Here is a 27056-nt window from a genome sequence, read left to right as displayed (position 1 = left end):
GGGTGTCCTTACTTGGAGGCTTTTTTGGTGGATCTGCTCCCCAGGCTGCAGGATCTCCGACTGCAGGGTCTATCTTGGGTGGTATTTTTGGGGGATCAGCAGCTTCAACAACAGCACCTCAGACAAGTGGGTCCTTTGGTGGATTGTTTGGTGGGACTGCTGCCCAGACTTCAACCACCCCAAATACTAGCTCTATATTGGGAGGTATTTTGGGAGGGTCATCTTCTCAAACCGCTCCTGCACAGACAGTCAAATCTGCTCCCAATCATATTTTACCTGAAGCTTCAGCTCCTAATGAGATACCTGGTAAAAGTTTGCCTTCTATACTTAGAGGATCTGTTCCTCCCGCTGTAACAGCTACAACATCCATTGATGACGAGAAAACTACAGCTCTTACAGACACTACTTCAGATGTAACAATTCTACCAAAACCCGATGATGACAGTAAAACTGCTCCAGCTCTAGCAGGTCCTGAAATATATGCAAGTGATAAAGTTACAAAAAGCAATGAAAACGCAGAAACATTAGAGCAGCCTGGCGGTACAGTCCAGTGTGTTAAGGCAAGCTTACCAAAAACTGATGGCGAAGTCACAAAAGAAGCTCATCACCAAGATGCTGACAAGCCAACTACCAAAGCTAATGATATTCAGTCCAAAGAATCTGAATCATCTACACCAGAGCTTTTAAGTGGTCAGTCAGGTCAAAATGCAACACTCTCTAAAGTAGAGGAAGCAACACCAGCCACTCAGTCAGCAAGTACTGTAGTCGAGGAACAACAAAAGCCTACAGAGTCAGATGAATCTATTGGTGACACAGCAGCAGATGCAGTCACAGGCTTTATGTCCTCACTTTTCAAACCAACAGTTGCTTCCTCTGAAGTTCCTCAGCAACAGCAGAAGAACTCACTTTTTGGACATGGAGCAACGGCAACTCAAGCGGCTACTGGGCAGAGTGGAGGATCACTGTTAGGAGGTATTTTTGGGGGCTCCAATACCGAGACTACAGCTCCCCAGATAGGGGGATCATTACTGGGAGGGTTATTTAAGGGGTCAGCGCCTCAGCCTGGTCCTCAAACCCCTGCCCCCACCCCTGGAGGGTCAATATTAGGTGGTATGTTTGGAGGAGGATCCACTGCCAAGTCTGTAGGTCCCCAGACTGGTGGATCGTTACTGGGTGGGATGTTTGGAGGATCTGCGGCAACAGCACAGCCTGGAGGTTCTTTACTTGGAGGAATGTTTGGAGGAGCCACTGCTCAGACTGCAGGGTCACAGGCTGGAGCATCAATACTTGGAGGCATAGGTGGATCTTTATTTGGGGGTGTAGGCCAACCACTCAAGCCAACTGAACCAAAGCCAGCTGAGTCAAAGCCAATGCCTGCCATTACACCACAGTCACAGATTAAGAATGAAAGTGTGCCACCTACATTTACTCCATCTGGCACTGAGACTACCACAAATAAAAAGGTGGACCCAACCCTACCAGTTCACGATCAAGTCAAATCTGGCAACTTGACAAGTAGTAGTGAGGTGGCATCTGAGGCGGCTTGTCCGGAAACCTCTGTGACATATGACACCATCCATCCAGGTGAAAACTCTGAAAAAGAAACGCCAGCAGTTGAGGGAGACATAATACATGAGAAGCCCATGGTGATTAAGGGAGACTCTGAGAGTAAAGAAAGTGACAAATCAGTCCCTCCGGATAATAAGGAAGCACATACTGATTTAACTCCTCCGGTTAATCAGTTGCCCAAAAATGCTGAGCCACCTGAAGCCAAGTCCCTGTTTGGTTTTATGTCGACACAAAGTGATGCAGGAAAATCTTTTGGATCTCTATTTTCACAAACACCGTCCTCAGGTATTCCATCAATGCCTCAAACTGAAGGAGTGAGTGGTCTGTTTTCAGGATTTAAAACCCTTTCTGGTGGTCTATTTCAAGATGAAAAACCTGTTGCTGGAAAACAAGAGCCACCCACCACGTCATTATTTGGCACAAAAATCAGTTTTCCTTGGCAGGCAGAGCCACCGAAACCACAAGCTCCAGTTGTAACATCCCAACCCAAAACTGACAACAAAGCAACACTTGGTCAAACTCAAACTGTACAAAAGGTTGCAACAGCCGATGCAAACAAATCTGAATCGGTAGGTTCATCAGATGATGTAGCAAACCCCCAGATTTGCATCTCCACTCCTGAAGTAGATCCTTCAGCATCCCTGACCCCAAAGGAGAAGGAAGGGCTTGTAGAAACATACCCCTCTGCAGGTCCTACCTCTGGAGTGCAGCTGGACATCCAGTCCAAGAAGGATCTATTGAATGCAAAAAGGCTAGTGAAAGCATAATGAATGGCATCCTCCCTTACCATTTATGATGCATTGACGTTTTGGAAAAACTGTATTCCCTGTTCAGCTCTGCAATCCATCCTCAATAGTTACATTTCATATTTAGCTTGAGTTTATGTATTTGTGTGCATGAGTGTTTGTGTGTGTTTTGAAATGATTCTTAGTTTTATTTGTAGCACCTTCATAATTGTACATGTCATTTTAAAACAGAATTCCAAAACTAAATGTACATCTTAATATATTCATGGCTAAGTGAATGTACTAATAATGATTTATATTGCATGTACGAAAGACGAGTCTTTTGATATATTTATAGTTAAATATAAGCATACAACATTATAAACGATATACATTTAGTTTGAGCATGGAATTCTGATCTGTGTTGTGTTTTTGCTTTCGGGTGGAAATAATTGTTGTTGTTTATATATAAACAGAAATCAACTTTTGAATATCTTTAAAATTGTATTCTGAAAGAAATGTAGCTAATCTGCATCATGCCCCGTGAATATAAAAGTGGTTATGAAAATGGGTAAAAATTTAAACACAGGTTATGTTATAATCCCCACTTGTCTAACCTTGGCCACAGGAAGAACAACTGTAACATCTAGAAATAGTCTTTTACCTTGTGCTGATTTAACAACAAAAGTAATGTGACAATATTTTCCTCACTCCTCTCTCCCAATTGTAGTCCAGTGGAAAGTAGTCGCTTTGGGTCATCAGGAAACCTGAGCCAGACCAGCTCCCAGCTTAGTGAGACTGGCCAGAGCACTGGAGGGTCAGAACTGGAGGAGTCCTTCCACTCCTACCACAGTACTAGCTTTCACCCCTCCACCAATGGGCAGCCGCGCACCAATGGACAACCTCCTACAAATGGACACTATACCGTCGGTGAGCAGGAGATACGCGGACTGATCTCTGAAGAAGGACAGGGCCTGAAAAACGACACTCCAACAGAAAGGGGGACCTCTAAACTCCTAAGGTATGCTCTAAATTCAATTTGGTAATATATGTGCTATGATGAATATCCATAAGAACTGAGTCTTAGAACAAGTCTTTCTTTCCATCCATGTAACCCAGGTTCCATGATGATGGACCGCCATTACCCTTTACCCCATCCAGAATTTGTTGGTTGAAGGCCATCAATAAAGTCAGGGTTCAGCTCCGGGAGGTAGGCAGTGGTTAAATAGCATTGCTCTACCAATATCTGACTTCTAATCAACTCTGAAGTCTGACTACCCTTTATACTTTACCATAAACACACAAAAATTAAGCTGCACTCACATGATCCGCGATTTTCTCTTTACTCACTGCGAGTTTGCGCACAGAGCCTTGGAAGGAAGTTTTGTTTCTATTGTTGGCTCCCTTTCTGGCTTGCGCCACTTCCTACTGCTGTCCACTGATTGGTTGCCCCTCAAAAGGTCAGCGGTGAATGTGGTCAATTTTTAAATAATATATACTTTAAACGCAGCGCTTTGCAAGAATTTTCGTTCTCTCCTTAGGAGCATAACGGCAACGTCAGCATGGATGCAGTTTTTCGACATATCGTGTGAATGCAGCTTAAGACGCATACCTAGATGGATAACACATCTGCGAATATTTGTATGTTGTTGAGTTTTACCTCTTTGGTAGTTTTTAAAATTATGCACCAAAATAGTTTTTTGGAGACAACACGCGTATGCTCCTCTGCAGGTTGCACACATGTAAACGGAGGTTAATTACACACTTTTGATAGCGTCTGGGCAGCAATTGTGAAACAAACTACTTGCGATTCAGCAACTCATTAAAAGCCACAACATAAATGTTTTTCAAGTTATGGATGAGTGTATTTGATTTAGTGTCACCCACCTCTATATTTCTTGCATATCAGATCTGCTTTTATGCGATAGCCATCCAGCAAAAATGCTGCTTTAATAGAGGTTCCAAGAAACATCTAATATTTAATAAATCAGATGAAACTCCAGTTATGATGAAGTTAGCTCTCCCTATGTTTACATGGGTCAATCACTAATTTCTAGTATTATCAGAATCTGTAAAATAATATAAAACAATATATTTTGCACTAATACCCAATGAACCAATATCTGTAGTCCAGGGACAAGATACAAATAAGGTTTGTACTGATGAGTTGCATCTTCTGCTCATTTGAATCACCCAGCATCTCATCCCTACGGGTGGACAAAAATAATTGAGTGTTTCCAAGAATTTGAACAATCTAATGAGCGGGGACGTTCTAGCTTAGAAGATGGGATGTGGGAATTGCATCATGATAGCCATTCATCAATCAAATCATGTTTATAGTCTATAATTTTTCAGATCAAGGAATGAACTTCCTGAGTAATAAATGTTAATTTTTACCATTTTCTGAAAAAGAAAAATAGATAATACAAATCGAGGCATGACATTGTTTTTGTCTCCATCATATTTGACTTTTGGTATCGGGATAAGATGGCATAGCCTCATATTGAACTACATTGTACAATACCATATAGGATAATTTGTATCCAGCGCATGTATGTCGGTTCTAATCCTGCGGGTACAATCGTAAATCTTTAGTGGATGCTCGTAATGAAATCATCAGAATCTCTCAGCCCTAACTGTGGTTCATCGCCTTGATTAAGCTTTTTATGGCACGGCAGTAAAGGAGTACCTAATGTAGGACCTCGATTGGCTCCTTTATCGTGATTGGTTTACATGGGATGGTTGAGATTAACATGTACTGTAAATGACGGCTGATTGAAGAGTATAACTGGAAAGCAAGGTGAAACCTGTCTAATGCTGCGTTCACACCGGACGCGATGCGATGTTTGGGGGCGGCGCGATTACTTGTAAAGTCAATGCAGAGACGCGGACAGACGCGAAATCGCTCCGAAGGCAATCATGAAGCAGTGGACGCGAATTCCGCGGCGCGATTGAAGGGAGCCGCGACAAACGCTCAAGTTCAATTTTTTCAACTTGAGCGTCATATTCGCGTGACACGATCTCGCGGTAGCCAATCAGCGGTGACGATCTCAGCCTGCCGCCACTGACGTTCAACCAGAAAACATCAGCCGTTAGCTGTTAGCAGTTAGCACACAGAGCTCACAGTTCCTCATATCTTTTCAGAAACTGGACAAAAGTTAAACAAGTACAAACCACAGACTGCCTGTGTCATGGTGAATACAGTCGCTGGTTTATTTATGTCTGTAGGCCGTTGGTATGAGTGTGGAATGAGCATATACAACGTTAGCTTAGCCTGGTCTACCCGATCTCCATTCAGAAAACAAGCATTTTAAAAGGTTTTTCACCTACCGTCTGTCTTCAGACTTGTCAAGCATTAATTCATGGTTTTTACTAACCGGTATCAGTGTGTTGTTACTTCATTCATGTTGCATCATTTAGAAACGTGTATTATAATTTAATAACGGTAAAATATGTTCATTTTCTTGTAGTTGTAGCTCCCGAGCCAGCGTGTCTTGTTTGAATGACACGAGTAAACACAGCTGGCAGCCGCGGTGAAACTCGAGCGTTTAGAGCGATGCGATAGGAGCGATTAGAGCGAAGCGAATATTCGCATCGCGTCCGGTGTGAACGCAGCATAAGGGCAATTTAATACAGGATGAAGGCAAACACTTAGGACACAAGTCTAAATGCTGAAAAGACTGTAATGAATTAGAATGGGTTGTTAATCCGTCCATCATCAACACTGACCAGGATAATAAGACATTGTAAAACATCCTCACATGCTTGTTTGCATTCGTGGAATAGGATAAGATGAGATATGTGGTTTGTTGACAGTTTCCTTGAAAATGTTTGGAAGCAGTGACAAACAAGGGGCATTTAGAGCAGGAAATGGAGCTGGCTGTCAGACCAATTTCCAGTATCATTTTCCAAACTCACTGGAATACAAATTATTTCTCAAAATGTTGCATTGACAAGTTAAAAGCAGTCAAGTATAGTTAAAGAAAAGCAGCAATACTGATATGTTTATCAGGGGTGTTTTCACTTTTTTATGAATAGAAAGAGAAACATCCCGAATATCAGCTGCTGGCAGATGTGGATACAGAAATTGAGTGAATGAGACTGAGCTGGCACTCTCACAGCTTCAGATTAGCTTTGTGCTGGAATACATTGCCAGAGGAGGGAAAGAGAGGGAGAGAGCAAAGAAAGCATGCAAGAGGGTGGGAGGGGGTTAGGGATGGCTACTTAACCGAGGGTGAACTGCTGTGTGATCGCGCTCTACTACTGTCGCACTTGCCAGTAGAAGAGTCAGCACTTCTGCATCTCGGTCAGTTAAAGGAGATATGCTGGTGATTGATGGATTGATTGATTGAGAAACATTTCAACATTCACCCAAGCATATATATATTTTTTTTAGTAAACAGGGATTTTTCTTTACTGACCTACTCTGCAACCCTACATGTGGACTTAACAGATATTGCCAGATGATGTCTACAGGTTGTTCCGGATCATAATTTCCCTGATAAGGTAAGCATTACATTTTATTATTATTCTATTAAGCATTAAATCTCAAGTTTGTGTTGACTTTAATAATGTAATACATATAAACTCATGTGTGTTAATGTACATAGAAATGGTCGTTCAATGGAAACATCAGAATTTCCGCCTATTTAAGTAGTCAGTTTATCAAAGTTTTTAAAGCAAATGTTATTATTTGATAAGATGTAAACTTAACAACCTCAAAATAAAATGTATTTCTGTATTCAGGCCTCAGACCATTTACTGTAGCAAAGACAGAAAGAAGATTGCTGCAGGCTATTACAATGACTGTCCTGGAAATTGGGCCTGACCCCAACATCCCTTCAACCTTTCTTTTTCCTGGACAGCTGACTTTTAAATCACTGACTATTAGAGGACACCCATTGCAGATCATGGCTTCTTTCAAAAGAGCCAGTAGCCCTCCAGAAGTGAAGTTAATTTTGGGGGATTTATTTAATATTTGGTTGCTAATGCGTCATACGACAAATTAGTTTAACACAGATGTTCACATTTCTTATTCAGACAAACATAATAATTTACCCATGGTATTTCAATCACACGAGATAATACTCCCAGTTTATTTCAGATTCCATTTGGCTGATACGCTCATGAGCTTAATTTCCCATTCAGTAGCGACTGGACACATTCTGTTCTGATATACTTGATTCAATTTTTTCTGCTCTACCAAACCCTTATCAGGCTAGCACACACCTTCAGCGCTCAAGTGCTTATTGGAAAAATCCAGTGCAGGGGTGTGTTAATGTAATTTGCAACCATCTGGAGTAATTTACTTTAATGGAATACAAAATCCAAATATTCCATATTGAGGTTTCTTCTAAAATGAATATAGAAAAATAATCAGTGAGCTCCAAGTCAAACAGTGGAGGAACTTTCCTAGACTCAAGCATGCATCCTTAAAATATAGTATGTGAGACAGTTAACATGATTTTGTGTGTTTTTTGTTTGAGGCTGAAATTACACTAAAGCATTTATTTCAGAACCTTTTATAGGACCTTTTTTATTATTATTTTTATTACAGAAATAAAGAATCCGAATAAGAAAGAGACAAGCAGGTTCCTGTATATATGTCATGTTCCTGCTGTTTAAATAGTCAAGTTAGGAGTGTCAAGAAACCCCCAAAATGGCTTACTTACGAATCACTGCTGATCTTTAGGGGTGATCAGCAGGAAATGTCAACAGCAGCAATACAGTCATAGGACTTTCTATATTCCTGGTCATAATATCTAAATGGCTATGCCAAGTGGACATAGATGATAACACTGAGCTGTGTCTAACAAATACTATGACTAAATGGAAGGAACCTATGGGATCTGTAATATAATTGCTCAACTTGTGACCTTTCTTTTTTGTACACAAGTCTATGCTTCCCCAAAACAGGCATCATTCTCCGATACACATTTGGACAACATACATCCCTTGATAATGTAATGCCATTAGATAGATTATTGTTACACTGTTGGCTATGTAGAGCTAAAGTATCAAGCTGTGCAGCTGGTATGGGTGTGACATGGCCTCAGAGGAAAGAATTGACCTGTCATCTAATTACCGAGCTGGCTTTCTCTCTCTGCATCTTAATTCAGAGCATCTTAATTACAGAGATGTAAGCAGCTGCATGTAGTTTATTCTGCAAGTTGCTACTCAGACTGAGAACAGGTCCCTTACAGACACTGTCTGTCCTCATGTTATACTGTACAGCATAGTCTCTGTGGTAACATTTAATATCGTAATAAACAATTATATTTAAAGCCATGATTTATGGACTATTGAAACACAACCACTTAGTATTAACAATGTAAGCAGAAATTGTTTTCTCTCTGTTTGGTCTGTTGGTCATGAAAATGTCATTCCAGTAAATGCAAAATACAAAAGATTAATAATATTCTTTATTGAAGATTTCATTCCACTTTGTCTTTTAAGTAGCATATAAAATATGTTATTGAATTGATGGTTTATAATCAGCTTGTTTGCTTTTTAACATCAGGGATATAGCAGAGGCAGAACTGCCAACCAACTAAGCTAAACATATGATTCATATAATTATTGTATTAATACACAACAAATGCAGGTCAGCTCTTGAAGTTTTGATTTATTTGTCAACAAAATAACTTGTCTTTTTGTCCGGCAGGTACAGGTCAATTGAAGTTGAAGGAATCACTGAGGGATCTTTCCATGTGTGGTAAAAGTTGATCAAAAGCTTAATTCCTCAGGGATGTTCCCCAGAGGACACAGTGGACAGGATGAACCCTATAAGTCAGAGCTACTTCTTCTCTCGCCCAAGAGGCAAGATCTGGAGGAGAAGAGATCAAAGAGCCCCAATGTCGGGAAAAGAATGCGAAGAAAGTTGCAGAAGTGCCTGCAGGGGATCGAGGATAACTCCCTTTCTGACCTGTCGTCAGTGGACACTGCCTGCACCAAAGCAGACCTCATCCTGTGTGGGGAAAAGCCTAGTTCGGATTGCCTGGTGGGCGTTGGGGTTTTGGAGGATACTTTACCCAAACTGATAGAAAGGATCAAAAATAAAGAAGAGAAAAAGGAGATGGAAGATGAGGATGCTGAGCAAGGGTCGGGTAATATAGTGGAACATATCCTAAAAGAACTAAAGGGCATCAACAAGATCCAGGAGGAAATTTCAGACCTGAGGCAGTATCTAACATCTGTGCGAGGCTCGGTAGATGAGGTATCTTGTTGTGTTGATGCAGTTCTCAGTGAAATAGGCGAGCTATACTCTGGGGCTTCAGCTGCACCTGAACCTAGTCCTGTTTCTCAAACCCCCCGCATCAGGAGAGGAAGTTTAGGTAGACAGAACGCCATCACTTCACTTCACGGGCGATACACCAGTCCATTGTTGGATTGCAAAGATTGTGGAACAGATTGTGGATGCATGCCATCTCAAAGATCACCCGAACAATGGCATGTCGATCGAGTCACTTTCCAATCGGAGCAACAAACGGACAAAGAAAACTCAAAGCAGAGTTCAGATACACACATGCTAGGCCATACAAAACCTGACCCCTGCTACCTGGATATTCAGCGAGGCCATGACTACCAAAGCACTAGCTCTTTGTCTTCGTGTCACAGCTCCAATTGTCAAGAAGCAAGCTTTATCTCTGGTGACACACAATATCAAAGGTGGCCTTCTGGTGATATGCACCACAGTATAAGCAGAGAAACAGGTTGGAGCGAGGAGGACATATACTCTTGTGCCAATAGTAGAGAAGGGTTAGAGAATTGTCTTGGTGTTTGGGACAGGTGTGCCACAGAGGAGACAAGAAACAGCACACCTGGTCATTCTTCTCATGACAGCTCTGAACATCTGTCATTACTGTTTGGCCAACATTCTATCTCCCCAACTAGTTCTTCTAGTATGGTTGACTGGAGGCCACCTAGACTACAAAAGGAGGAAGAACACTTGGAGTGTGACTGTTCCGCAAACTGCCCGTACTCGCGTAGTTCTGGTTACCACACCATGGGTGCGTGTGCAAATGAAATGGGTAGCGATCCCTCCAGGAGCCTGAGTTGCTCCACCGTGCTTTTGACGGACTGTGATGATGGTTACCTGGAGACAAATTCACTGTGTGAGGACTGTCCATCTTCCGGTGATACTCTTGATCTGGGGTCTGCTGACAGTTTGAACAGGGAATGGACAGATCACATTCATTTCAAGGATGAAGCAGCAGAATCTTTGTCACCAGAATCTTCTGAAATAGATGCTGATAGCCCATCCAGGACCCCCAATGTAGGTTTTGATGTGAAAACTTTAAGTAAGGCTGTACTCACTTTCAGGTCAGCTTTGAAAGGGGCTTTGAAAAAATTGGAAGTGCCTAACCCTGAAGGTGTTAAAGATGATAGTGGGACGGAGGCAACTGCATCACCTGTCGGTCAACATAGTGAACCCAAGGAGGAAAGGAGCAGCACAGACTACAAGGAGGGAGAAGTTAGTGTGACAGAGAATCACACTCAATGCGGCACTCCAAAGCAGGAAAGTGAGGCTTCAGTCTATGTGGATTGTAATGAGACACGTGAAAACATATCAAGTTTCCTTCAAGCATCCCCCCGTGACGCAAGCCCCTCTCCCTGCACCCCAACTGAGTATCACTCTGTAGAGATCTCAGAGGACAAAGGAGAATGTCCAACAGATGGGGAACTGTCCAACTCTGACTTAACACCAGACCATTGTCCAATAAGGAAGGCCGACAGTCCACTGGGTACAGTACTCAGTACGAATGAGGTGCGGTTAAGTCCAATTAAGGAAAACCATGTTCCCGATGAGGTTATTCAAGAAAAGCACATGGATGCTAGTCACAAAGAGCGTGTAGCTAATTTCCAGCGCATTCTGAGGGAAAAGAGGCAAACACGTCATAGACTGTCCAAATCTTCTCATGGGTCACAGGGGTCCCATGGCTCTCAAGGCTCCCATGGCTCTCAAGGCTCCCATGGCTCTCAAGGCTCCCAGGGATCTCAATCCCAATCTCAAGATGAATTTTACCCAGGTATATTTTAATGATACTTTCTTTGACTTCTACTACTAAATAAGGCCAGAAACAACTGCCAAAAAACACATTGTGTCATTATTAGATATAATGTGTGTATGTTGCATTGAGACTCAATGTATATAGAGTTATACTGCCATCATTTAGAAACACTTGTTGATTTAAGAGTCATTAGTTGATTGCTTGTGACTCTTTTAACCAGTTTCAAACATGCTTGAAATAGTTTGGTCAACTTCAGCTACTCCATATGGTTACTAATTGTTCTTCGTTGTTTCTACTTATTTTGCAGAGTGTGGTGGAGAAGATAATCAGGTTACTCATATAACACTTTCTCTATAGTTATGCTTTTTTCCTGTTGATAATGTTGGGTTAACAGTTTTTCTTGTTCTCCATTATTTGCCTTTGTCAAAGGGAATGTATGTGTGCACTGCAAAGAAAATAACAAATGATATATCCAAGTTATTCTATATGATGAATAGTTTATAATTTGTTTTATTCATGTCATGTTAGAGAAAGATTCACCAGTTCTGTTCCTAGTGCTAGTGTTTGTGCAGCTGCTTTATTTTTCCCCTAATGTTTTTTAAACAATATAAGAAACTTACATTAACTAAGAGAAAGTAAAATAACTTCTTTACGTGTTTCATACCCAGTCATATAATTGGTGGTTTGTGAAAGCCTTGCAAATGTTTTATCTAGGCCTTCTGAATTACCTGGTCTTCTTTTAAAAGCAGATTGTAGGTAAACAGAATTTTCTTATCTTAATTTCTGTGAATATAACTTTTTCTGTGGTTTTGTCTTGTTCCTACATAATGTTGGTCCACCATTGCATTTCACAAAACAATTCATTTTACAATTAAAGAGCCGAGCAACATTAATGTGTTTCTGTGTTTTTTAAAAGCATCATCACTTCATTTTTATTTGACTTTGCATGTTCTGAAACATCAGAGAGGTGAAACTCAACCAAATGTAACTTTTTCCATTATTACAACGTTCCCTCTTCCCATAATATATACTGTTATTTTTTAGCCTTAACATTGTCAAGCTAAATTCTCTTATTTCAAACCTTGTAGGTCCGAGATGAAGAACCCAATGCAAGACAAGCCTGGGACAAACCAGGGTAAGTCATATATAGTTACCCCAACATTTGTTTGGCTTACCACAATTCTCAGAATCATGTTTTGAAATGTTTATTACAAATAATTAAAACAATTAACATTCAATGTAATACTGTTGTTTCATTTGATTATTAGGATAACCGTGAAAATGTAATGCATTGCCATGCTTTGTTTGCGAGGACTTTTCATTCACCTTCATTTAATTCTTCTTGGTGCAAAGGGGCGGACCTGGTCTGTATGGAATTGACAGCATGCCAGACTTGCGTAAAAAGAAACCTCTCGCCTTGGTCAGCGACGTGGTCAGTACTAAGTTGTCATTCACTATTATCTAAACTGTATGTCATACATCATCCTGTCTGTTTGGTTCATTCTATGTAAATGCATATATCTGTACTTGTTGGACCACCCCAGGAGTTACAGTTCTCTGTACCTTTGAGCTGAATTTAGGATGAGATTGTTATCAAAAAATGGAGACAAATATTAAATCAGCCTTCTAATTTCTCTCTCCCTCCTCTCTTAAACCCAAAACTATTCCCCACAACTCTCTTGAATGCACTCACTCTCCTTGGTCAGGCTATGGTAAGTTAATAGAACCCAGTTGCCCCTTCCCTTTTCTACCTAAGTACCAAAATATCAAGTAGGATAAATAAAAAAAGTAGTTTCCTCGAACATGTATGTCGATCACTTTGATCGCAAACCTCTGAAAAAACCTCTGAAAAAATTAAAACACTTGCATGCACCTTCTTGGTCATTGGTAGTTTGTATTCCTACTTGATATTAGCAGTAAAATATACTGTAACAAATCCTTCCTCCACCTTTTTGGTTTGTATTCTTTTTCACCCGCAAGCCACAAATAATAAAGGTACAAGGACAGAATACTCTACTAACACTCCATCAGAATGTCTGGCTGATGGTTTTGGTATCTTTTGATGGTGTTGTTACTGTACTGGTATAACGGTATCATTTGTAGCTGCTTAGAAATATTAATACTAACCTGGGTTTTCTGATCTTCTGGTAAGGATTCATCATTGGGAAAATAATAACCCTACTCACCACCCTTCCAACTACCCCAGCCTCATTTTTAACCACACTGAACCTTTATTTATTCATGGTAATATTTTGAGGTGTGCTTTGGTTGTGGGTTGTAGATTTGTTTCATAAATGCTAACATTTTGTCCGTCCGTCACCTGTTGTTCAGTCTCTCGTTCAAGCCAGGAAGGCGGGAATCGCTTCGGCCATGGCTGTACGGTCCTCGGTCAAGGACGGGGAGCTGGTGAGTACAACACCTTAAACTTCTTCTGGCTTCATTTTTGGAATCCACCAAAATATAACTATTTTGAGGCTGTAGTTGTTGTATGTTACCCTTTCTTCTTTCAACATAACTGAATCAGGAATTCCGTCTTTCACAAAAAATTCTTCCTTCTGTAGAAAAACCATGTGTACAAGAAGACCTTGCAGGCTCTCATCTACCCCATATCCTGCACTACACCACATAACTTTGAGGTGTGGACCGCCACTACCCCTACATACTGCTATGAGTGCGAGGGGCTTTTGTGGGGAATTGCCCGCCAAGGCATGCGTTGTTCTGAGTGTGGGGTCAAGTGCCATGAAAAGTGCCAAGAGCTTCTGAATGCTGACTGTCTACAGCGTGAGTACTGTACCGAAAACAATTACTAACATTAAAGGCTCTACTTCGAACTTGGATTTTATTCCTAAATACATTTCTTGTTGAATGTTCAGGTGCTGCGGAGAAGAGTTGTAAGCACGGGGCTGAAGACCGTACTCAGAATATTATCATGGCCATGAAGGACAGGATGAAGATCCGGGAAAGGAACAAACCAGAGATCTTTGAGCTGATCAGGGAAGTGTTCATCATAAGCAAAGCCATCCATGCGCAGCAGATGAAGACCATCAAGCAGAGCGTACTGGACGGCACCTCAAAGTGGTCAGCCAAGATCACCATCACAGGTGAAACTGACAGAAAACTGTTGAACTCAACCACATCATTAACCTTCAGCATCATCCTCATCTGTTTCATCTGATTCTTTTTAATGGTTATTCCAAATGTTTTTGGTTTTCCCTCTTCGCGATAGTCTTTTGTGCCCAAGGTCTTCAGGCAAAGGACAAGACAGGATCCAGCGATCCATATGTTACCGTTCAGGTGGGAAAGACCAAGAAGAGAACCAAGACTATCTATGGAAACCTCAATCCTGTCTGGGAAGAGAAGTACCACTTGTAAGTCACCAATTTTCCTTGAATATTAAATGTTTGTATAAATGTAAAAAATCTTGGCAAAGTTCTTTCTAATAGTCCCAAGCATACAACAAACTAAGAATAGCACTACCTTTTTCTTCAGAAACTCAGTTCCATCTCTCTTATTTATGCTATTGAGTCTTATATACTTTTCTTTGGGTTATATTTATTTTGTTCCTGTTATCTCGCTAGCGAATGCCACAATTCCTCAGATCGAATTAAAGTGCGCGTTTGGGACGAGGATGATGACATCAAGTCGAGGGTGAAGCAGCGTCTAAAGAGGGAATCTGATGACTTCCTGGGCCAGAGTATAATTGAAGTTCGAACTCTGAGTGGAGAAATGGACGTTTGGTACAACCTGGGTCAGTACGCTGTCTTTGTTATGAACATTCAATCAGAAGCATACGGTTTGTACATCAAACATTAAATAGAACCAAGTCAAGCACAAACCTAAAAACTCTTTTTTTAAAGGATGAACATTTAGACATAAGGATAGCACCACTGTAAAAACGCTAAGTAAAACAATAGCAGCAGTTTCTTTTCACCTTTTCATCAACATAAAATGCAAACTTGGAACTGTTCAGAGCAGTTTGGAACAAAGTAAAAACAATTCTTAACCCAAAAAGTAAGTTCCCAAATGTAATTTAAACAACCCTGGTATGTCTTGTAGGTACGTCTAGTGTGACATTTTCAGAAAAAAACTGTGTGCAATGTTATCAGTAAATAGTTGGTAATTTTTTGCTTTGTAAATGCAAATTACTTTAAAACTGAAGAGAAGCTACAGGTTACTGATGCAATCCACCATTTTGCTACTGTGTGTACAGTCTGCGTTTTCCTCTGTTGATTGCACGTCCTTGATCACAATGTTTCTACATAAACTGCTCCAAGTTTCCAAGAATCCCAAATGGAACTGGTTTAAAAAACCTGAGCTAGTTCAGTAGAAAGTTGTGCACTGGTACGAAACAAAACCTCCTTTTAAATATTTAAATACCTTACCCCACGGTCAATGGATCTTGACATACTGCATGTTGTTCCTCATTTACGATGTCTGTTTCGCTACGTTCTAACTTTGGCTTTGTTCCCACGTTCCCTCTTACATAGTACATTACTTTATATTAAAGTAGAATGTATCTACTACCAATGAGGCGCACAGTCGTAACACATCTATGTTGCTTTGTTGAGCAAGTAAAAGTTCTGCTTGCAGAAAGTTCAGTCAGTGTGTAGTTTGAAGCTCATTAGCCACGTTTATTCTGCCTCCAGCAACTTTTGTTTTTATCTTTCATAATAGTCTGCATTAAAATAACTGACTTTCTCTGGCAAGCTTTTTCCGTCAATTCCCTCTGCGATAGCTGACAAAAACATTTGGTTTCATTATATTCCCCAATACTTCTCCATACGGTCAATTATACAGGAGCTGATTTATTAGTCTATTTCCTATAAGCACTGGTTGTATAGTATAAGTAGCTCTGATTGGTTAGCTCTCTGGCTTTGACGTGATTGGTCAACCGGTTGCAATATATAAAGATCTCTCTATGCCTACCCCCCCCCCCACCCCCCCCAGTTCACTCATATATTGACCAACCTTAGGCATTGTCTCATGTTGGTTTGATCACTGTCCTTTTTAAAAGCACTACTCATTTTCACAGCCATGGTGCTTTAAAGACTGAGGCGTTCACTCCTTGAGCATCTCTCGTTTCTTCTTGATTGAAGTGCTCTAAATGACTTAACCGTGGCTTTAATAAATCTCCCATTGAAACAGCATGACACTGAATATGAATGTGCCAATAAATCAGCTGTGTCTCACAATCTGGTATCCATGAAGTGCTCAATCTAATATCTCCCTGATAATCACATCAACAAGGACAAATATAAATCTGGTTCGGGGTCATTAGAAATAAGACTTTGAAGCAGCATTTTCTCTATCTCTATCTTCTTGCACTTTCCCTGTTTCTCCTCCTGATGTGTGATTATCAAGAAGCAGTCGGAACTAGTCGGAAATCGACCGCTCGGCTCGACATGTACTAATTACCCCTAATGATATGCCTGTCAGGGCAAATAGCAGGGGCGAGCTGCCAAGTACTACACCCTCCAGGAAAGCTCTGGTTCAAGTGTCTTCAGCCTACTGCCATTGTCTCCCTCACCCTCAAGCGTTGCCATTAACTGCAGAAACAGAACCCCCCCCCCTTCTACATAGCTCTGCCATGGTAATAGCCTGTAATTAGTGATAAAAACAGACCTTGATCCATGTGCGCCTCCATGTCATCGGAGTTATGAATCGAGAACGCATGTACATGTATCTGAATGTAATTTATGTTTAATTACAGAGAAGAGAACGGACAAATCCGCCGTGTCGGGTGCCATTCGCCTTCAGATCAACGTGGAGATCAAGGGAGAGGAGAAAGTGGCTCCATATCATGTGCAGTACACCTCCCTGCATGAGGTATTTGATTTTCCTCTTGCCATGGGTTGTGCTAAACACACATGGTATCAATGAGCATTGCATGAAATTAGGAATTATGTTGTTGATAATCATGATAATCTCATTACAGTACTTGCCATGGTTGAATTGTTTGGAAATATTTCTTCTTTATTCAAATGTACGGAGGCCAACAAATGAAAACACGCTACAACGGCCCAAAATAGATCCATTAGGAAAAACGCGCTGCAGCGTCTGAGATGACGTAAATAATAAATACACAAATGTGCCACAACATATACCAATGAAGAAACATCTTAACCAATTGGACAAAACATGCACATTGTTAACCGAAAGCGCTGCATAAACAAAACACTGCAAGAAGCACACAACTGAGTGCGGAGCGCTTGCTTTTTGATTTTTCGGGGATTACAAAGTTGGCCATAATATCAGAAGGAATCATGCGATTACATTATCAAAATATGCCCAAAAAACTGTATTGTCAACAAGCGCTCAGGTCCCAGCTGTGTGCATCACCTCTAGTGCCCCCGTTTTGGTTGTGTTTTCAGTTTCTTGCATCGTTTCGTTTATGCAGCGCTTTTAGTAAACACTGCGCCTTCGTTTCATCAAGTTGATTAATGTTTTCTAAATGCTGCGCAAGGGTTGTCAAGTTGGTGAAGATGTTTCAGCATTTGCATGTTTTTTGTCACATTTGTGTTTTTATACTTGCATCATTACTCAAGCTGCAGTGTGTTTCTCCTAATGGAAGAGTTTTGGCTTGTTGGAGCATGTTTGCACCTGTCGGCCACCGTACAATCGTACTTCAATCTCAAAACATAAGGCAAAAAGGCTGGAAGAGACCTACTGTATGAAAGCCATTCAGATGACATTAACACATTGTATCCGTGCATTACAGAACCTGTTCCACCACTACACCGATGTTCTCGGCCAAGGCGGGGTGAAAATCCCAGAAGCTCGCGGTGACGACTCCTGGAAGGTCTACTATGACGACGTAGCTCAGGAAATCGTGGACGAGTTTGCCATGCGCTATGGGATTGAGTCAATCTACCAGGCCATGACGTAAGTATCAGATATGAACTTTCTCCTCAGCCCTGTCCATGTGTTTGTCCCATCCACCTTTTGCTCTCACATCAAAGTGCCTCTCAGTGGCTTAGTAGTTCCCTGTTGGCCTCCGAATGAAGGAAAATCAATTATAAATGGGCGGAGGATGGATTTGTCTCCATGAGATGTCATGCAACAATATAAATGCCTTATAGCTGGGCCCATCACTCACCCAAAGCACACCCCAATGGGATCATCCTTCTCCCTAAATGTGCCAATGAGCTGACGGGCAGATGAAACGACAGCAGGGCAGATGTTTCTAAAAGGGATCATTAGCTGAAAACAAGTTGATTACGCAGGCTGATCAAATAAAGACATGGCCCTGTACTCCCACGTTGCTTTGAAAAAAAACCTTTCCTCTGTGACAAACAAATGTCCCAGGTCTTCATCAAGCATTCCCTGTGCTTTTCTTTCAAGGCACTTTGCCTGTCTGTCGTCTAAGTACATGTGTCCCGGGGTTCCCGCGGTGATGAGCACCCTGCTGGCCAACATCAACGCCTTCTACGCCCACACAACCGCCTCCACCAATGTGTCCGCCTCCGACCGCTTTTCTGCTTCCAATTTTGGGGTTTGTATTAATTTAGCACACACAGACAATACATAGGTCTTTAATTTATTTCTCTCTTTCTTTCTCTAATATTAAAACATAAACATACAACAATTTGTGTGTTTGTCCTTATATATAAATGCTGATCCTGCTTTCCATTTAAAATCTCATTATTTATTAGACATATACATTATATAATTAGAAATATGTTTGTGTACATATGAAATCTCATTGTTTTTGTCTTTTATTCACCGTACAGAAAGAACGCTTTGTGAAGCTTTTAGACCAGCTACACAACTCCCTGCGCATTGACCTCTCAACCTACAGGGTAAATTATCTGATTGTAACTCATATATATTCCTGCCATTAAGGCCTGATATTGTTTGGAAAAAGTCAATAGTTTCCCTGATATCTTTAAACATTTATTTTGCTATGTTGGTCAGGTTTCTTTTATTATCACTCTATATGCAAAGTTGAATTCAAGTACCTCTTCCCTCACTTGTTTTCATTAATATGACACAGGCAATTGCAGAAAAACTGTTTAATTTACAATGACTGTTAGTATTTGGGTCTCTTTTGTAAAGTTAAGCAAATGACACCCTCTAAAGAAGGAACAGGGGAAAATCGTGCAATTATAATGTTTGAATCTGCATTTTGTGACATGTATAAAACAATTTTCCCTCTGTAGAACCACTTTCCTGCCAGCAACAAGGATCGCCTGCAGGATTTGAAATCCACGGTGGACCTTCTAACCAGCATCACCTTCTTCAGGATGAAGGTAGTGTTTCATGTTTTTCTTTTTAAAACCTATGCATTCTGTACGAAACGGTTATCAATTGTTTTTTAAATATGACATTTTGTCACAGCTTGTCCATGAACTCCCAACCTGATAGTGTAGATGTAGAGTAGTTTATGTATTTACTCCCCTTATAGCAGATAACCCTTTCCTTTAACTTAATGTAAAAAAAAATTGGGTAACAATGATTGTTTGCCGTCATTCACTGCCAGTGTTGCTATCTCCCTCTGGTGTTTAGGTCCAGGAGTTACAGTCTCCACCCAGAGCCAGTCAGGTGGTGAAGGACTGTGTCAAGGCCTGCCTCAACTCCACATATGACTACATCTTCAATAACTGCCATGAGCTGTACAGCAGACAGTACCAACCTGTAGACACAGTAAGTCATGTGCCAATCACCCAGCTGCGTCTACATGACATTTTATTGGGTTTTAGTTTTGAAATTCAACATCAGGATACTGTCTGAACTACACTCTGAGGGTGCTCTGCTGTCAGTTAGATGTCAGATATGGCTGTCAAAATGAATTTAACTCACTAGAAATATGTATTGTTTATTATTCAGGGTCTTTTCTTGTGCCAAAGCAATTGCATTTTTAAGGACCTATTGCATTACGCCCTCTAAAAAATGTTCCCAAAGAACCCCTTGCTATACTCTTTACTTGGTTGTTTAAGTAAGTAATACCAGACATGTGTTTCAGATGTAAACTGATTGTTTGGAAGTCTCTTTTCGGTGGCTGACTGTGTTGTTTTTCTAATCTAGAACAAAGATGAGCTCTCTTTGGAGGAGCAAGGTCCGAGCATCAAGAACTTGGACTTCTGGCCCAAACTCATCATGCTCATCGTCTCCATCATTGAAGAGGACAGGAACTCCTACACGCCTGTGCTCAACCAGTTAGTGACATGCACACATTCCCTTTATCTTTAACTGTTTTTAATTGCAGGAAACATAATGACCTATAACATCTTAAGTGGTTTCCCTGCATCCTGTCTCATGCATTTTTTGTTGATGTCTATTCATTGCGTTTAAGTACAGTATATGCACATAGGATTAGGCTACACATATATTTTTAGCATTATATTACATATTATATTTTTCCATTTTCCAGTGGTAACTGTGTAGGATTGTTTATTTATGCTTAAGAATAGGAAATGTATGTCAAATGATCTCTCTTAGATTCCCTCAAGAAATGAACGTGGGGAAGGTGTCAGCCGAGGTCATGTGGACATTGTTCGCTCAAGACATGAAGTATGCCATGGAAGGTAAGTCACACCCAGTGTCAGATATCCATCATCACATAGTATATAGGATACAACTTGGGTATATCTATTCATAATATCCTGTAGAACCATACCAAAGACTCATGGTACTATTATTACTCTACTGGGCTAAATTGTGTAAGAACATGGAGAAGACATATTTATATTAAAAACATGAAGATAGAGTGCATAAAGTGTACTGTAGAGCACAACCAGTCACCAGAAGCAGTCAGATTTGTATCACAGCCCCTGTCCTCGAGATGAATCCCCTACAGTAACGACAGTCTGTGTCAGATCAATGTTTGCGAGTAAGCCTCACAAGACAGTTATGAAATTAGTATCTGTAGAAACGTGTTTTAAAAAAGAATGTTCAAAATGGCGAGCCGGAGATATCCTGACTTTTAGGTATGAGTCCCAGTCTAAACAAACTTGGTTCTTCCCTTTCCCATAATGCTATGGCATACATCTCTCTGTATGTGTTTGTATTTGCAGAGCACGAGAAGCACAGGCTGTGTAAGAGCACCGACTACATGAACCTGCACTTCAAGGTCAAGTGGCTCAACAACGAATACGTCAAAGACCTGCCGAGCTTTAAGGACGTTGTCCCCGACTACCCATCGTAAGTGCTTTTCCCTCGCAGGCACGGGGAAACATTACAACTTTTTTTTTAAAGAAACTTTTGATTCCCAATTTATTGATCGATAAACCAGGTATTGGGAAATATATATATATATAATATATTATCCAAATTAATAAATAATTCCAATTGTTTTTACTTTCAGATGGTTCCTACAATTCGTGCTTCAGTGGTTGAAGGAAAATGAGGGCGTGTCCATGGAGTTCATGAATGGAGCGCTAGAGCGAGACAAAAAAGACGGAGTAAGAAAGTTGAAATTGACTTTAGCTGCTACTAATGGTTATTTTATTATATATAATTCTGCCCATTATTTTCTAGTGTCGTCTATTATTTGTTTCTTCAAAAAATGTCAGAAAACTGAAAAGTACTGGTTTTGCAAAGTCGTAGTTTTGTCATTCCAAAACCAAAATATATTCACTTTAATAGGATAAATAAAAAAGAGAGGTACTTGAAAAGTTACTTCAGCTGTATGATGATCTTTCATAAAAATGGTTTAACCTTAATTTCTGATTTGAACGTTTTTCTTTTACAGCATGTAGATATTTTTAAAACTCTAATAACTGTATGGTCAATGTATTTTTTTTTTTGTGTCTCAGTTCCAGCAGACGTCGGAGCACGCTCTGTTCTCCTGCTCCGTGGTGGACATCTTCACGCAGCTCAACCAGAGCTTTGAGATCATCAAGAAACTGGAGTGTCCCGACCCCGCTGTCATGGCTCAGTACAGCCGCCGCTTCTCCAAGGTAACACCCAACACTAAAATCACATTGCAAAATAATTCAACAGGGGGAAAATAAAAAACACTGCATTATTGTAACGTTTAGTTGCTTGAGCTACATGAAACATGGATTTAGTTCTTAAATGTGCATAATTGATAATACATCGAGGATCATGAAGCAGAAAATGACTATAAATATTTTATTATGCTAGAAACAAAATATGTAAGGAAAATGTAAGATATAGGGGAAATAACAAAATGGCTACAGCATTGTCTGGAGGGACATTCACAAGAGAATTTTATATGTTCTCATTAAAAATAAATGTTGTATTGGTGGTAGTACTCCCCTCCCTCCAATTTTTCTTTGTTTGGGGATTTCCTTTCCTTCATGCCAGAAAATTCATTACAGGACAATTGGGAATGTTTTAAATAGCAACATTTGGGAGTGATCCTTCGGTGTAATATAGTCCCCGTGGGATAAGGTCTAATCGGATTTCAAACTTTTTGTTTCAGGCGACATTTTGTTCCATACACTTTTTAAATACATTTAATTTTCTCTCTCTCTCTTTCAGACTATTGCCAACGTTCTTCTGCAGTACAGTGCCATTCTGACCAAGAGTTTTCCTACTTATATTGACAAGGAGAAGATTGTAAGTTGTCAACACCTTATAACATGACTTCCTCAAACTTCTTTTACATAGGTTTTGAATATTCAATATAATAGTTATTACAATTCCCTGTAGAGTTCCTGCTACATGTGTGTAATGTGTTTCCATTGTCCTCTGGCAGCCATGTGTCCTGCTGAATAACGTGCAGCAGTTAAGAATCCAGCTGGAGAAGATGTTTGAGTCGATGGGTGCAAAACAGGTAAGCATACAGACAAAGGTGAGCATGATGTGCTGTGGCTTCAAACGGGATAGATGACTGCAGTATACCACTACGATAATGTTAATAGCAATGCAGTATTAGGGCCATTGTGGGTTTTAAGTTACTACCATGGCTACTTATTTATTTGTTTATTCATTTAATATATTTGAACTCTAATATGATATTGTCTTAAAACAAAGAAAATAATCTTGAGTAAGAAATTCAGATATTCTAGTGGTGATTGCTTGTTCATCAGTTATTTTTGTGTCTCTTGTGTATCAGAGTGCGACGGAAGAAGCGCTGGTAGGTTCAGTAGTCTTAGTTGTGACCATGTGAAGTAGAATCCTCGTACTAGGACATCATCTTTGTTCCTAATAAAGCCGGAGTGGAAGTTGTTCAACAGGTCGATACGCCGTCCCGATGTCTGATGTGATGCTTTCAATGACGCATAAGCATAGATCAATACTGACAGACATTAGCCTCATACCTAATGAAATCATGTCCTCTGTCTTGGTGTAGCTACAGTGTGAACAATCAATAGCCTCTGTGTCAGATCTGACCTCCCACTGCTTTAAATCACTCGCCATGCTTTTACATTAAGTGTTTTAGCCCATTTAGTGTAGATGTAGCTTTTTTGTGGTCAATTGTAGGACTACAGTTGTCAGACACTGTAGCTAGAGTTTCAACCAGTGTGTTCACTTTACAACTAAAGCTAAATGGAGAGATGGAAGAGGAAAATGAGGAGGAAATGAAGAAGGAGGAGGAACAGGCAGGGGAAGAGGAGGTAGGTTTCCTTCATGGTCTTTCTGAGTAGCCGAAACGGGCAGATGTTAAAGTACATATTTTGGTTGTTTAATCAGTTAAATGGTGTGTGGTACACGCCTGTATTGATTATCTTCATCTGCCTCTGACTTGGAAATAGGTCATGACTGAGGATAAGGAAGCAGAGGCTCTGGTGGGTACTGTGGGTGGTAGCATATTAGAATCATTGGTAGTAGTTTCAACTGTAGTGTAGAGACCCGTAGATCCACTATCTTACTTAGCCACCCCTTCTCTAATTGTTTACCTGATGATGACACTTGATTGGTAGTCAGGACGTAGGACATAAATGTCTGTCGCAAATTCCCCTGCTATGTATGCCTATTTCTTCTTTTATGAAGTACAAATGTGAAGTTCATGGTTTTGCTTGGGGAAAAGTCAACCAAATTCACTGCAAAAAACTGAAGGTCGCCATATCTGCAGAAAAAACTGGTTATTTAGAACCTCTTATTTCTAAGGTTGGTTGTTGAGATAAGTCACTTTGTCTTGCAAGTATTTTACTGATGTTGATGTTACACGTGAGCTCTTTGAAAGGTTAAGTGAGTGGCTTAAACATATCAGGAAATCATTAGATACTGGAGTTCGGCAAAGAATATTCTTTACGGAAGTGGAAAATGTATCTACCACCAAAATGTTTTCAGCTTTCTGGTCAAATGTAGCTTTTTGTTTCAGGGTGAACTTTATTTTCCTTATGCACAAGCTATAGCATATAGGAAATAAAAATATCTTGATACAGATTGATTTCCATTTTGATAGATTTAAGTATGTGATTTAAAGATAGCTACACCGAATTATATGAAATTCATCAGTCAATAGCCAAGCTGCTAGCTTGTGAGGTATGCTAAGCTAATTACCGCTAGCAGGAGATGTGTTTTTTTTAATTATTTTCTAGGGGTTCAACTACTACTAATTTCATAATCTGGATTTGAAACTATATTACTGATTTCATTCAATTAAATCAAAATGGGTACTTTTCTTTAACCCTATGGTATAAATAATCTGTAATGTAAAGGTTTAGCTTTAGCTAAGGCTAGTTTAGGCTAAATGATCAGTTAGTATGCACTGGATGTGCTTCTCTTGTTGTCTACTCTGGGTGAAAATGCAACTATCGGTCTCAAGTCATTACTACGTAAGTAGTGAATCCGTTTTTACTCCAATACATTTTTTGGTTCTCAATTATGTTTTTCCCTCTCTTTTTCTAGCCCAACAATAGAATGCTAGCATGGCAGGCAAGTTCTCTGTATATGCAAACATGTTTGGTGCATGTTTGCATATACTCAAATATTACATCACTTGTTATGATTTTGTGCAAAATAGAAGCTCTTAAATTATCTTGAACAAACAAACTTTGTTGATTACGATTGTGGTATTTTGCGGCAGTGAGATTTAACTACATTGTGTTGTCTTTTCACTGCCACTCCCAGTTTGAGGAGAGTGATGATGAGGAGGAGGAGGAGGAAGAAGAAGAAGTAGGGGAGAAAAATGAGGTTGAGGTTTGTTGCAGTGTGAAGTGCTTTAACCTCATCATTCTTGTGGGCCATGTTCTTCCTACTCACAGCAACATCTTAGTGATACTCAGTCCTACTGACACAAGCGTGGTTATCATGGTGGAGTTTATTGTGTTCATCTTTTATCACGTCATCTGTGGTGAATTCCACATCAAAATCTTTACCCTCTTTCACTTTTGTTAGCCTTTCCTTCAAAAGTCATTCCCCCCCAGAAAAAAAAGGTTATTTCTGACATTTTGTTGTTTCCTTTCTTTAATTTTGTGTTTTCTTTGTAACTTTGTGTTGTAATAGCCTGACTCGGAGAAGGTGGGTGAAAAAATATTATCTTTCCAATGGGAAAAACTTAAATATTTGTATTCTTTAGATTTTACTCTACAGGGATGCAGTAACAGAACCGGAGTCGTTTAACAGTTTTTCATTTTCATTTTTTTACCATTACAACCACACAAAGATTGATGAACCAGTAGACAAGGTATGCATACCAGTATCTGCTGCCACAGCACTTTGTGTAATGGTAATCGATTCTCCGTAGTCATTTTGAAATAAATGAATTACCAAATGGGAGATGAAATGTTAATCGAGGTTGTCCTCTGTTACCCTCTACATCTCTATGCTGTCGTAGCCATGTGAAGACAAGAAGGTGGGTGCAGGAGTAAAGAACCATAAATATTAATATCCCCCAAAAATACTCCCAGGCAAAACAAAACCCGTAGAGCACATTACAAACTAACACAATCCATCCCTAGCTGCCTTTCCTCCCCTGAAGCCTTCCCTTTGTGCTGCGTCTCAGTCTCTCCTCACTAATGGTCCTACACCACCCTGACAGGCCATGAATCAAAAGGCCATTGGATCATTGACTTAATGATCCGTGCCACGGTTTAGCTTCCCTGCAGGCAGTGCTTATTTAGATGTCCCACAGTATACCTGCGTTAGGTATACTGAAAGGTAATTTGCTTTGCTACTTGTTCCCTCGCCCTGTGCCTGTGTGAGTTGTATGACACTCACATCTCCAGCAATATTAAACTTTTTTTTTTTTTTTTATGCGCTACCTTCGAAAGATTGACATTGCTGGTAAAAAGGTGGGTTTTACTCGGATGTGTGCCTTGAATTTTAATAATGTCTTCTACTCTTTACAAACCACAATTGTGACTTTTGTGATGGAGTGTATATTATAAATATTATTACAGTTTTGGTGCTTTTGCATGCCATTGGATAGTCCCAGTTGCAATGTTATGAAGCAACAACCAACCAACTCCTCCTAGAACGAAACCCCCCAACGCGACAGACTTAATAACTAAGTACGCGGTAGACCAACAGAGAGGGGAAATCCCCCAGGTTTTTGTGATTATGAGTATTGAATTTTACTTTCCCACAAATGAAATAAATTTTTATTGTGTACAAGTTACACTTTACACTGTCAATCTATCCTAATCGACGTTAAAACCACGGGGATAATTTATACATAAATAATTTTCCTTGTTTTGTTGAACGTTAAAGTCCCCCCCCGGCGCCCCGGATCAGTTCTGTTGCCATTCCCCTTTGTGGACCACTGGAGATTTACCGTTTCAGTAAACATATATAGGCCAAAAACCATAAAAACTACTTTTAAACGACAATCTTAGTTCGGACCCTTTATTGAGAATAAAAGATCGATCGTAAATCAAAGTGTCAGTACCTGTATGGG

At 40.1% G+C, this 27056-nt stretch overlaps 1 protein-coding gene across 1 annotated transcript in view; it reads left to right on the top strand.

Moving 5' to 3' along the window:
* LOC104965289 (protein unc-13 homolog B-like) overlaps positions 1-26195 on the top strand; it is a 42911-nt gene extending 16716 nt beyond the window's left edge. Inside the window, exons 8-36 of the mRNA XM_010794246.1 lie at positions 3025-3315; positions 3414-3504; positions 12394-12440; positions 12659-12737; positions 13012-13017; positions 13637-13711; positions 13867-14086; positions 14179-14406; positions 14532-14673; positions 14884-15053; positions 17016-17131; positions 18024-18187; positions 18647-18797; positions 19036-19104; positions 19465-19554; positions 19811-19948; positions 20330-20460; positions 20744-20829; positions 21319-21445; positions 21609-21705; positions 22060-22203; positions 22751-22828; positions 22968-23045; positions 23328-23348; positions 23758-23829; positions 25289-25357; positions 25664-25678; positions 25995-26012; positions 26163-26195. Coding sequence (XP_010792548.1) covers positions 3025-3315; positions 3414-3504; positions 12394-12440; positions 12659-12737; positions 13012-13017; positions 13637-13711; positions 13867-14086; positions 14179-14406; positions 14532-14673; positions 14884-15053; positions 17016-17131; positions 18024-18187; positions 18647-18797; positions 19036-19104; positions 19465-19554; positions 19811-19948; positions 20330-20460; positions 20744-20829; positions 21319-21445; positions 21609-21705; positions 22060-22203; positions 22751-22828; positions 22968-23045; positions 23328-23348; positions 23758-23829; positions 25289-25357; positions 25664-25678; positions 25995-26012; positions 26163-26195 — 3046 coding nt within the window. The remainder of the gene's footprint in view (positions 1-3024; positions 3316-3413; positions 3505-12393; positions 12441-12658; positions 12738-13011; positions 13018-13636; positions 13712-13866; positions 14087-14178; positions 14407-14531; positions 14674-14883; positions 15054-17015; positions 17132-18023; positions 18188-18646; positions 18798-19035; positions 19105-19464; positions 19555-19810; positions 19949-20329; positions 20461-20743; positions 20830-21318; positions 21446-21608; positions 21706-22059; positions 22204-22750; positions 22829-22967; positions 23046-23327; positions 23349-23757; positions 23830-25288; positions 25358-25663; positions 25679-25994; positions 26013-26162) is intronic.
* Positions 26196-27056: the final 861 nt, after the last annotated feature.

This window comes from Notothenia coriiceps, unplaced genomic scaffold (genome assembly GCF_000735185.1).
Source record: "Notothenia coriiceps isolate Sejong01 unplaced genomic scaffold, NC01 NC01_scaffold00037244, whole genome shotgun sequence".
NCBI classification, from domain to species: domain Eukaryota; kingdom Metazoa; phylum Chordata; class Actinopteri; order Perciformes; family Nototheniidae; genus Notothenia; species Notothenia coriiceps.
This window is presented reverse-complemented; position numbering and strand designations above follow the sequence as displayed.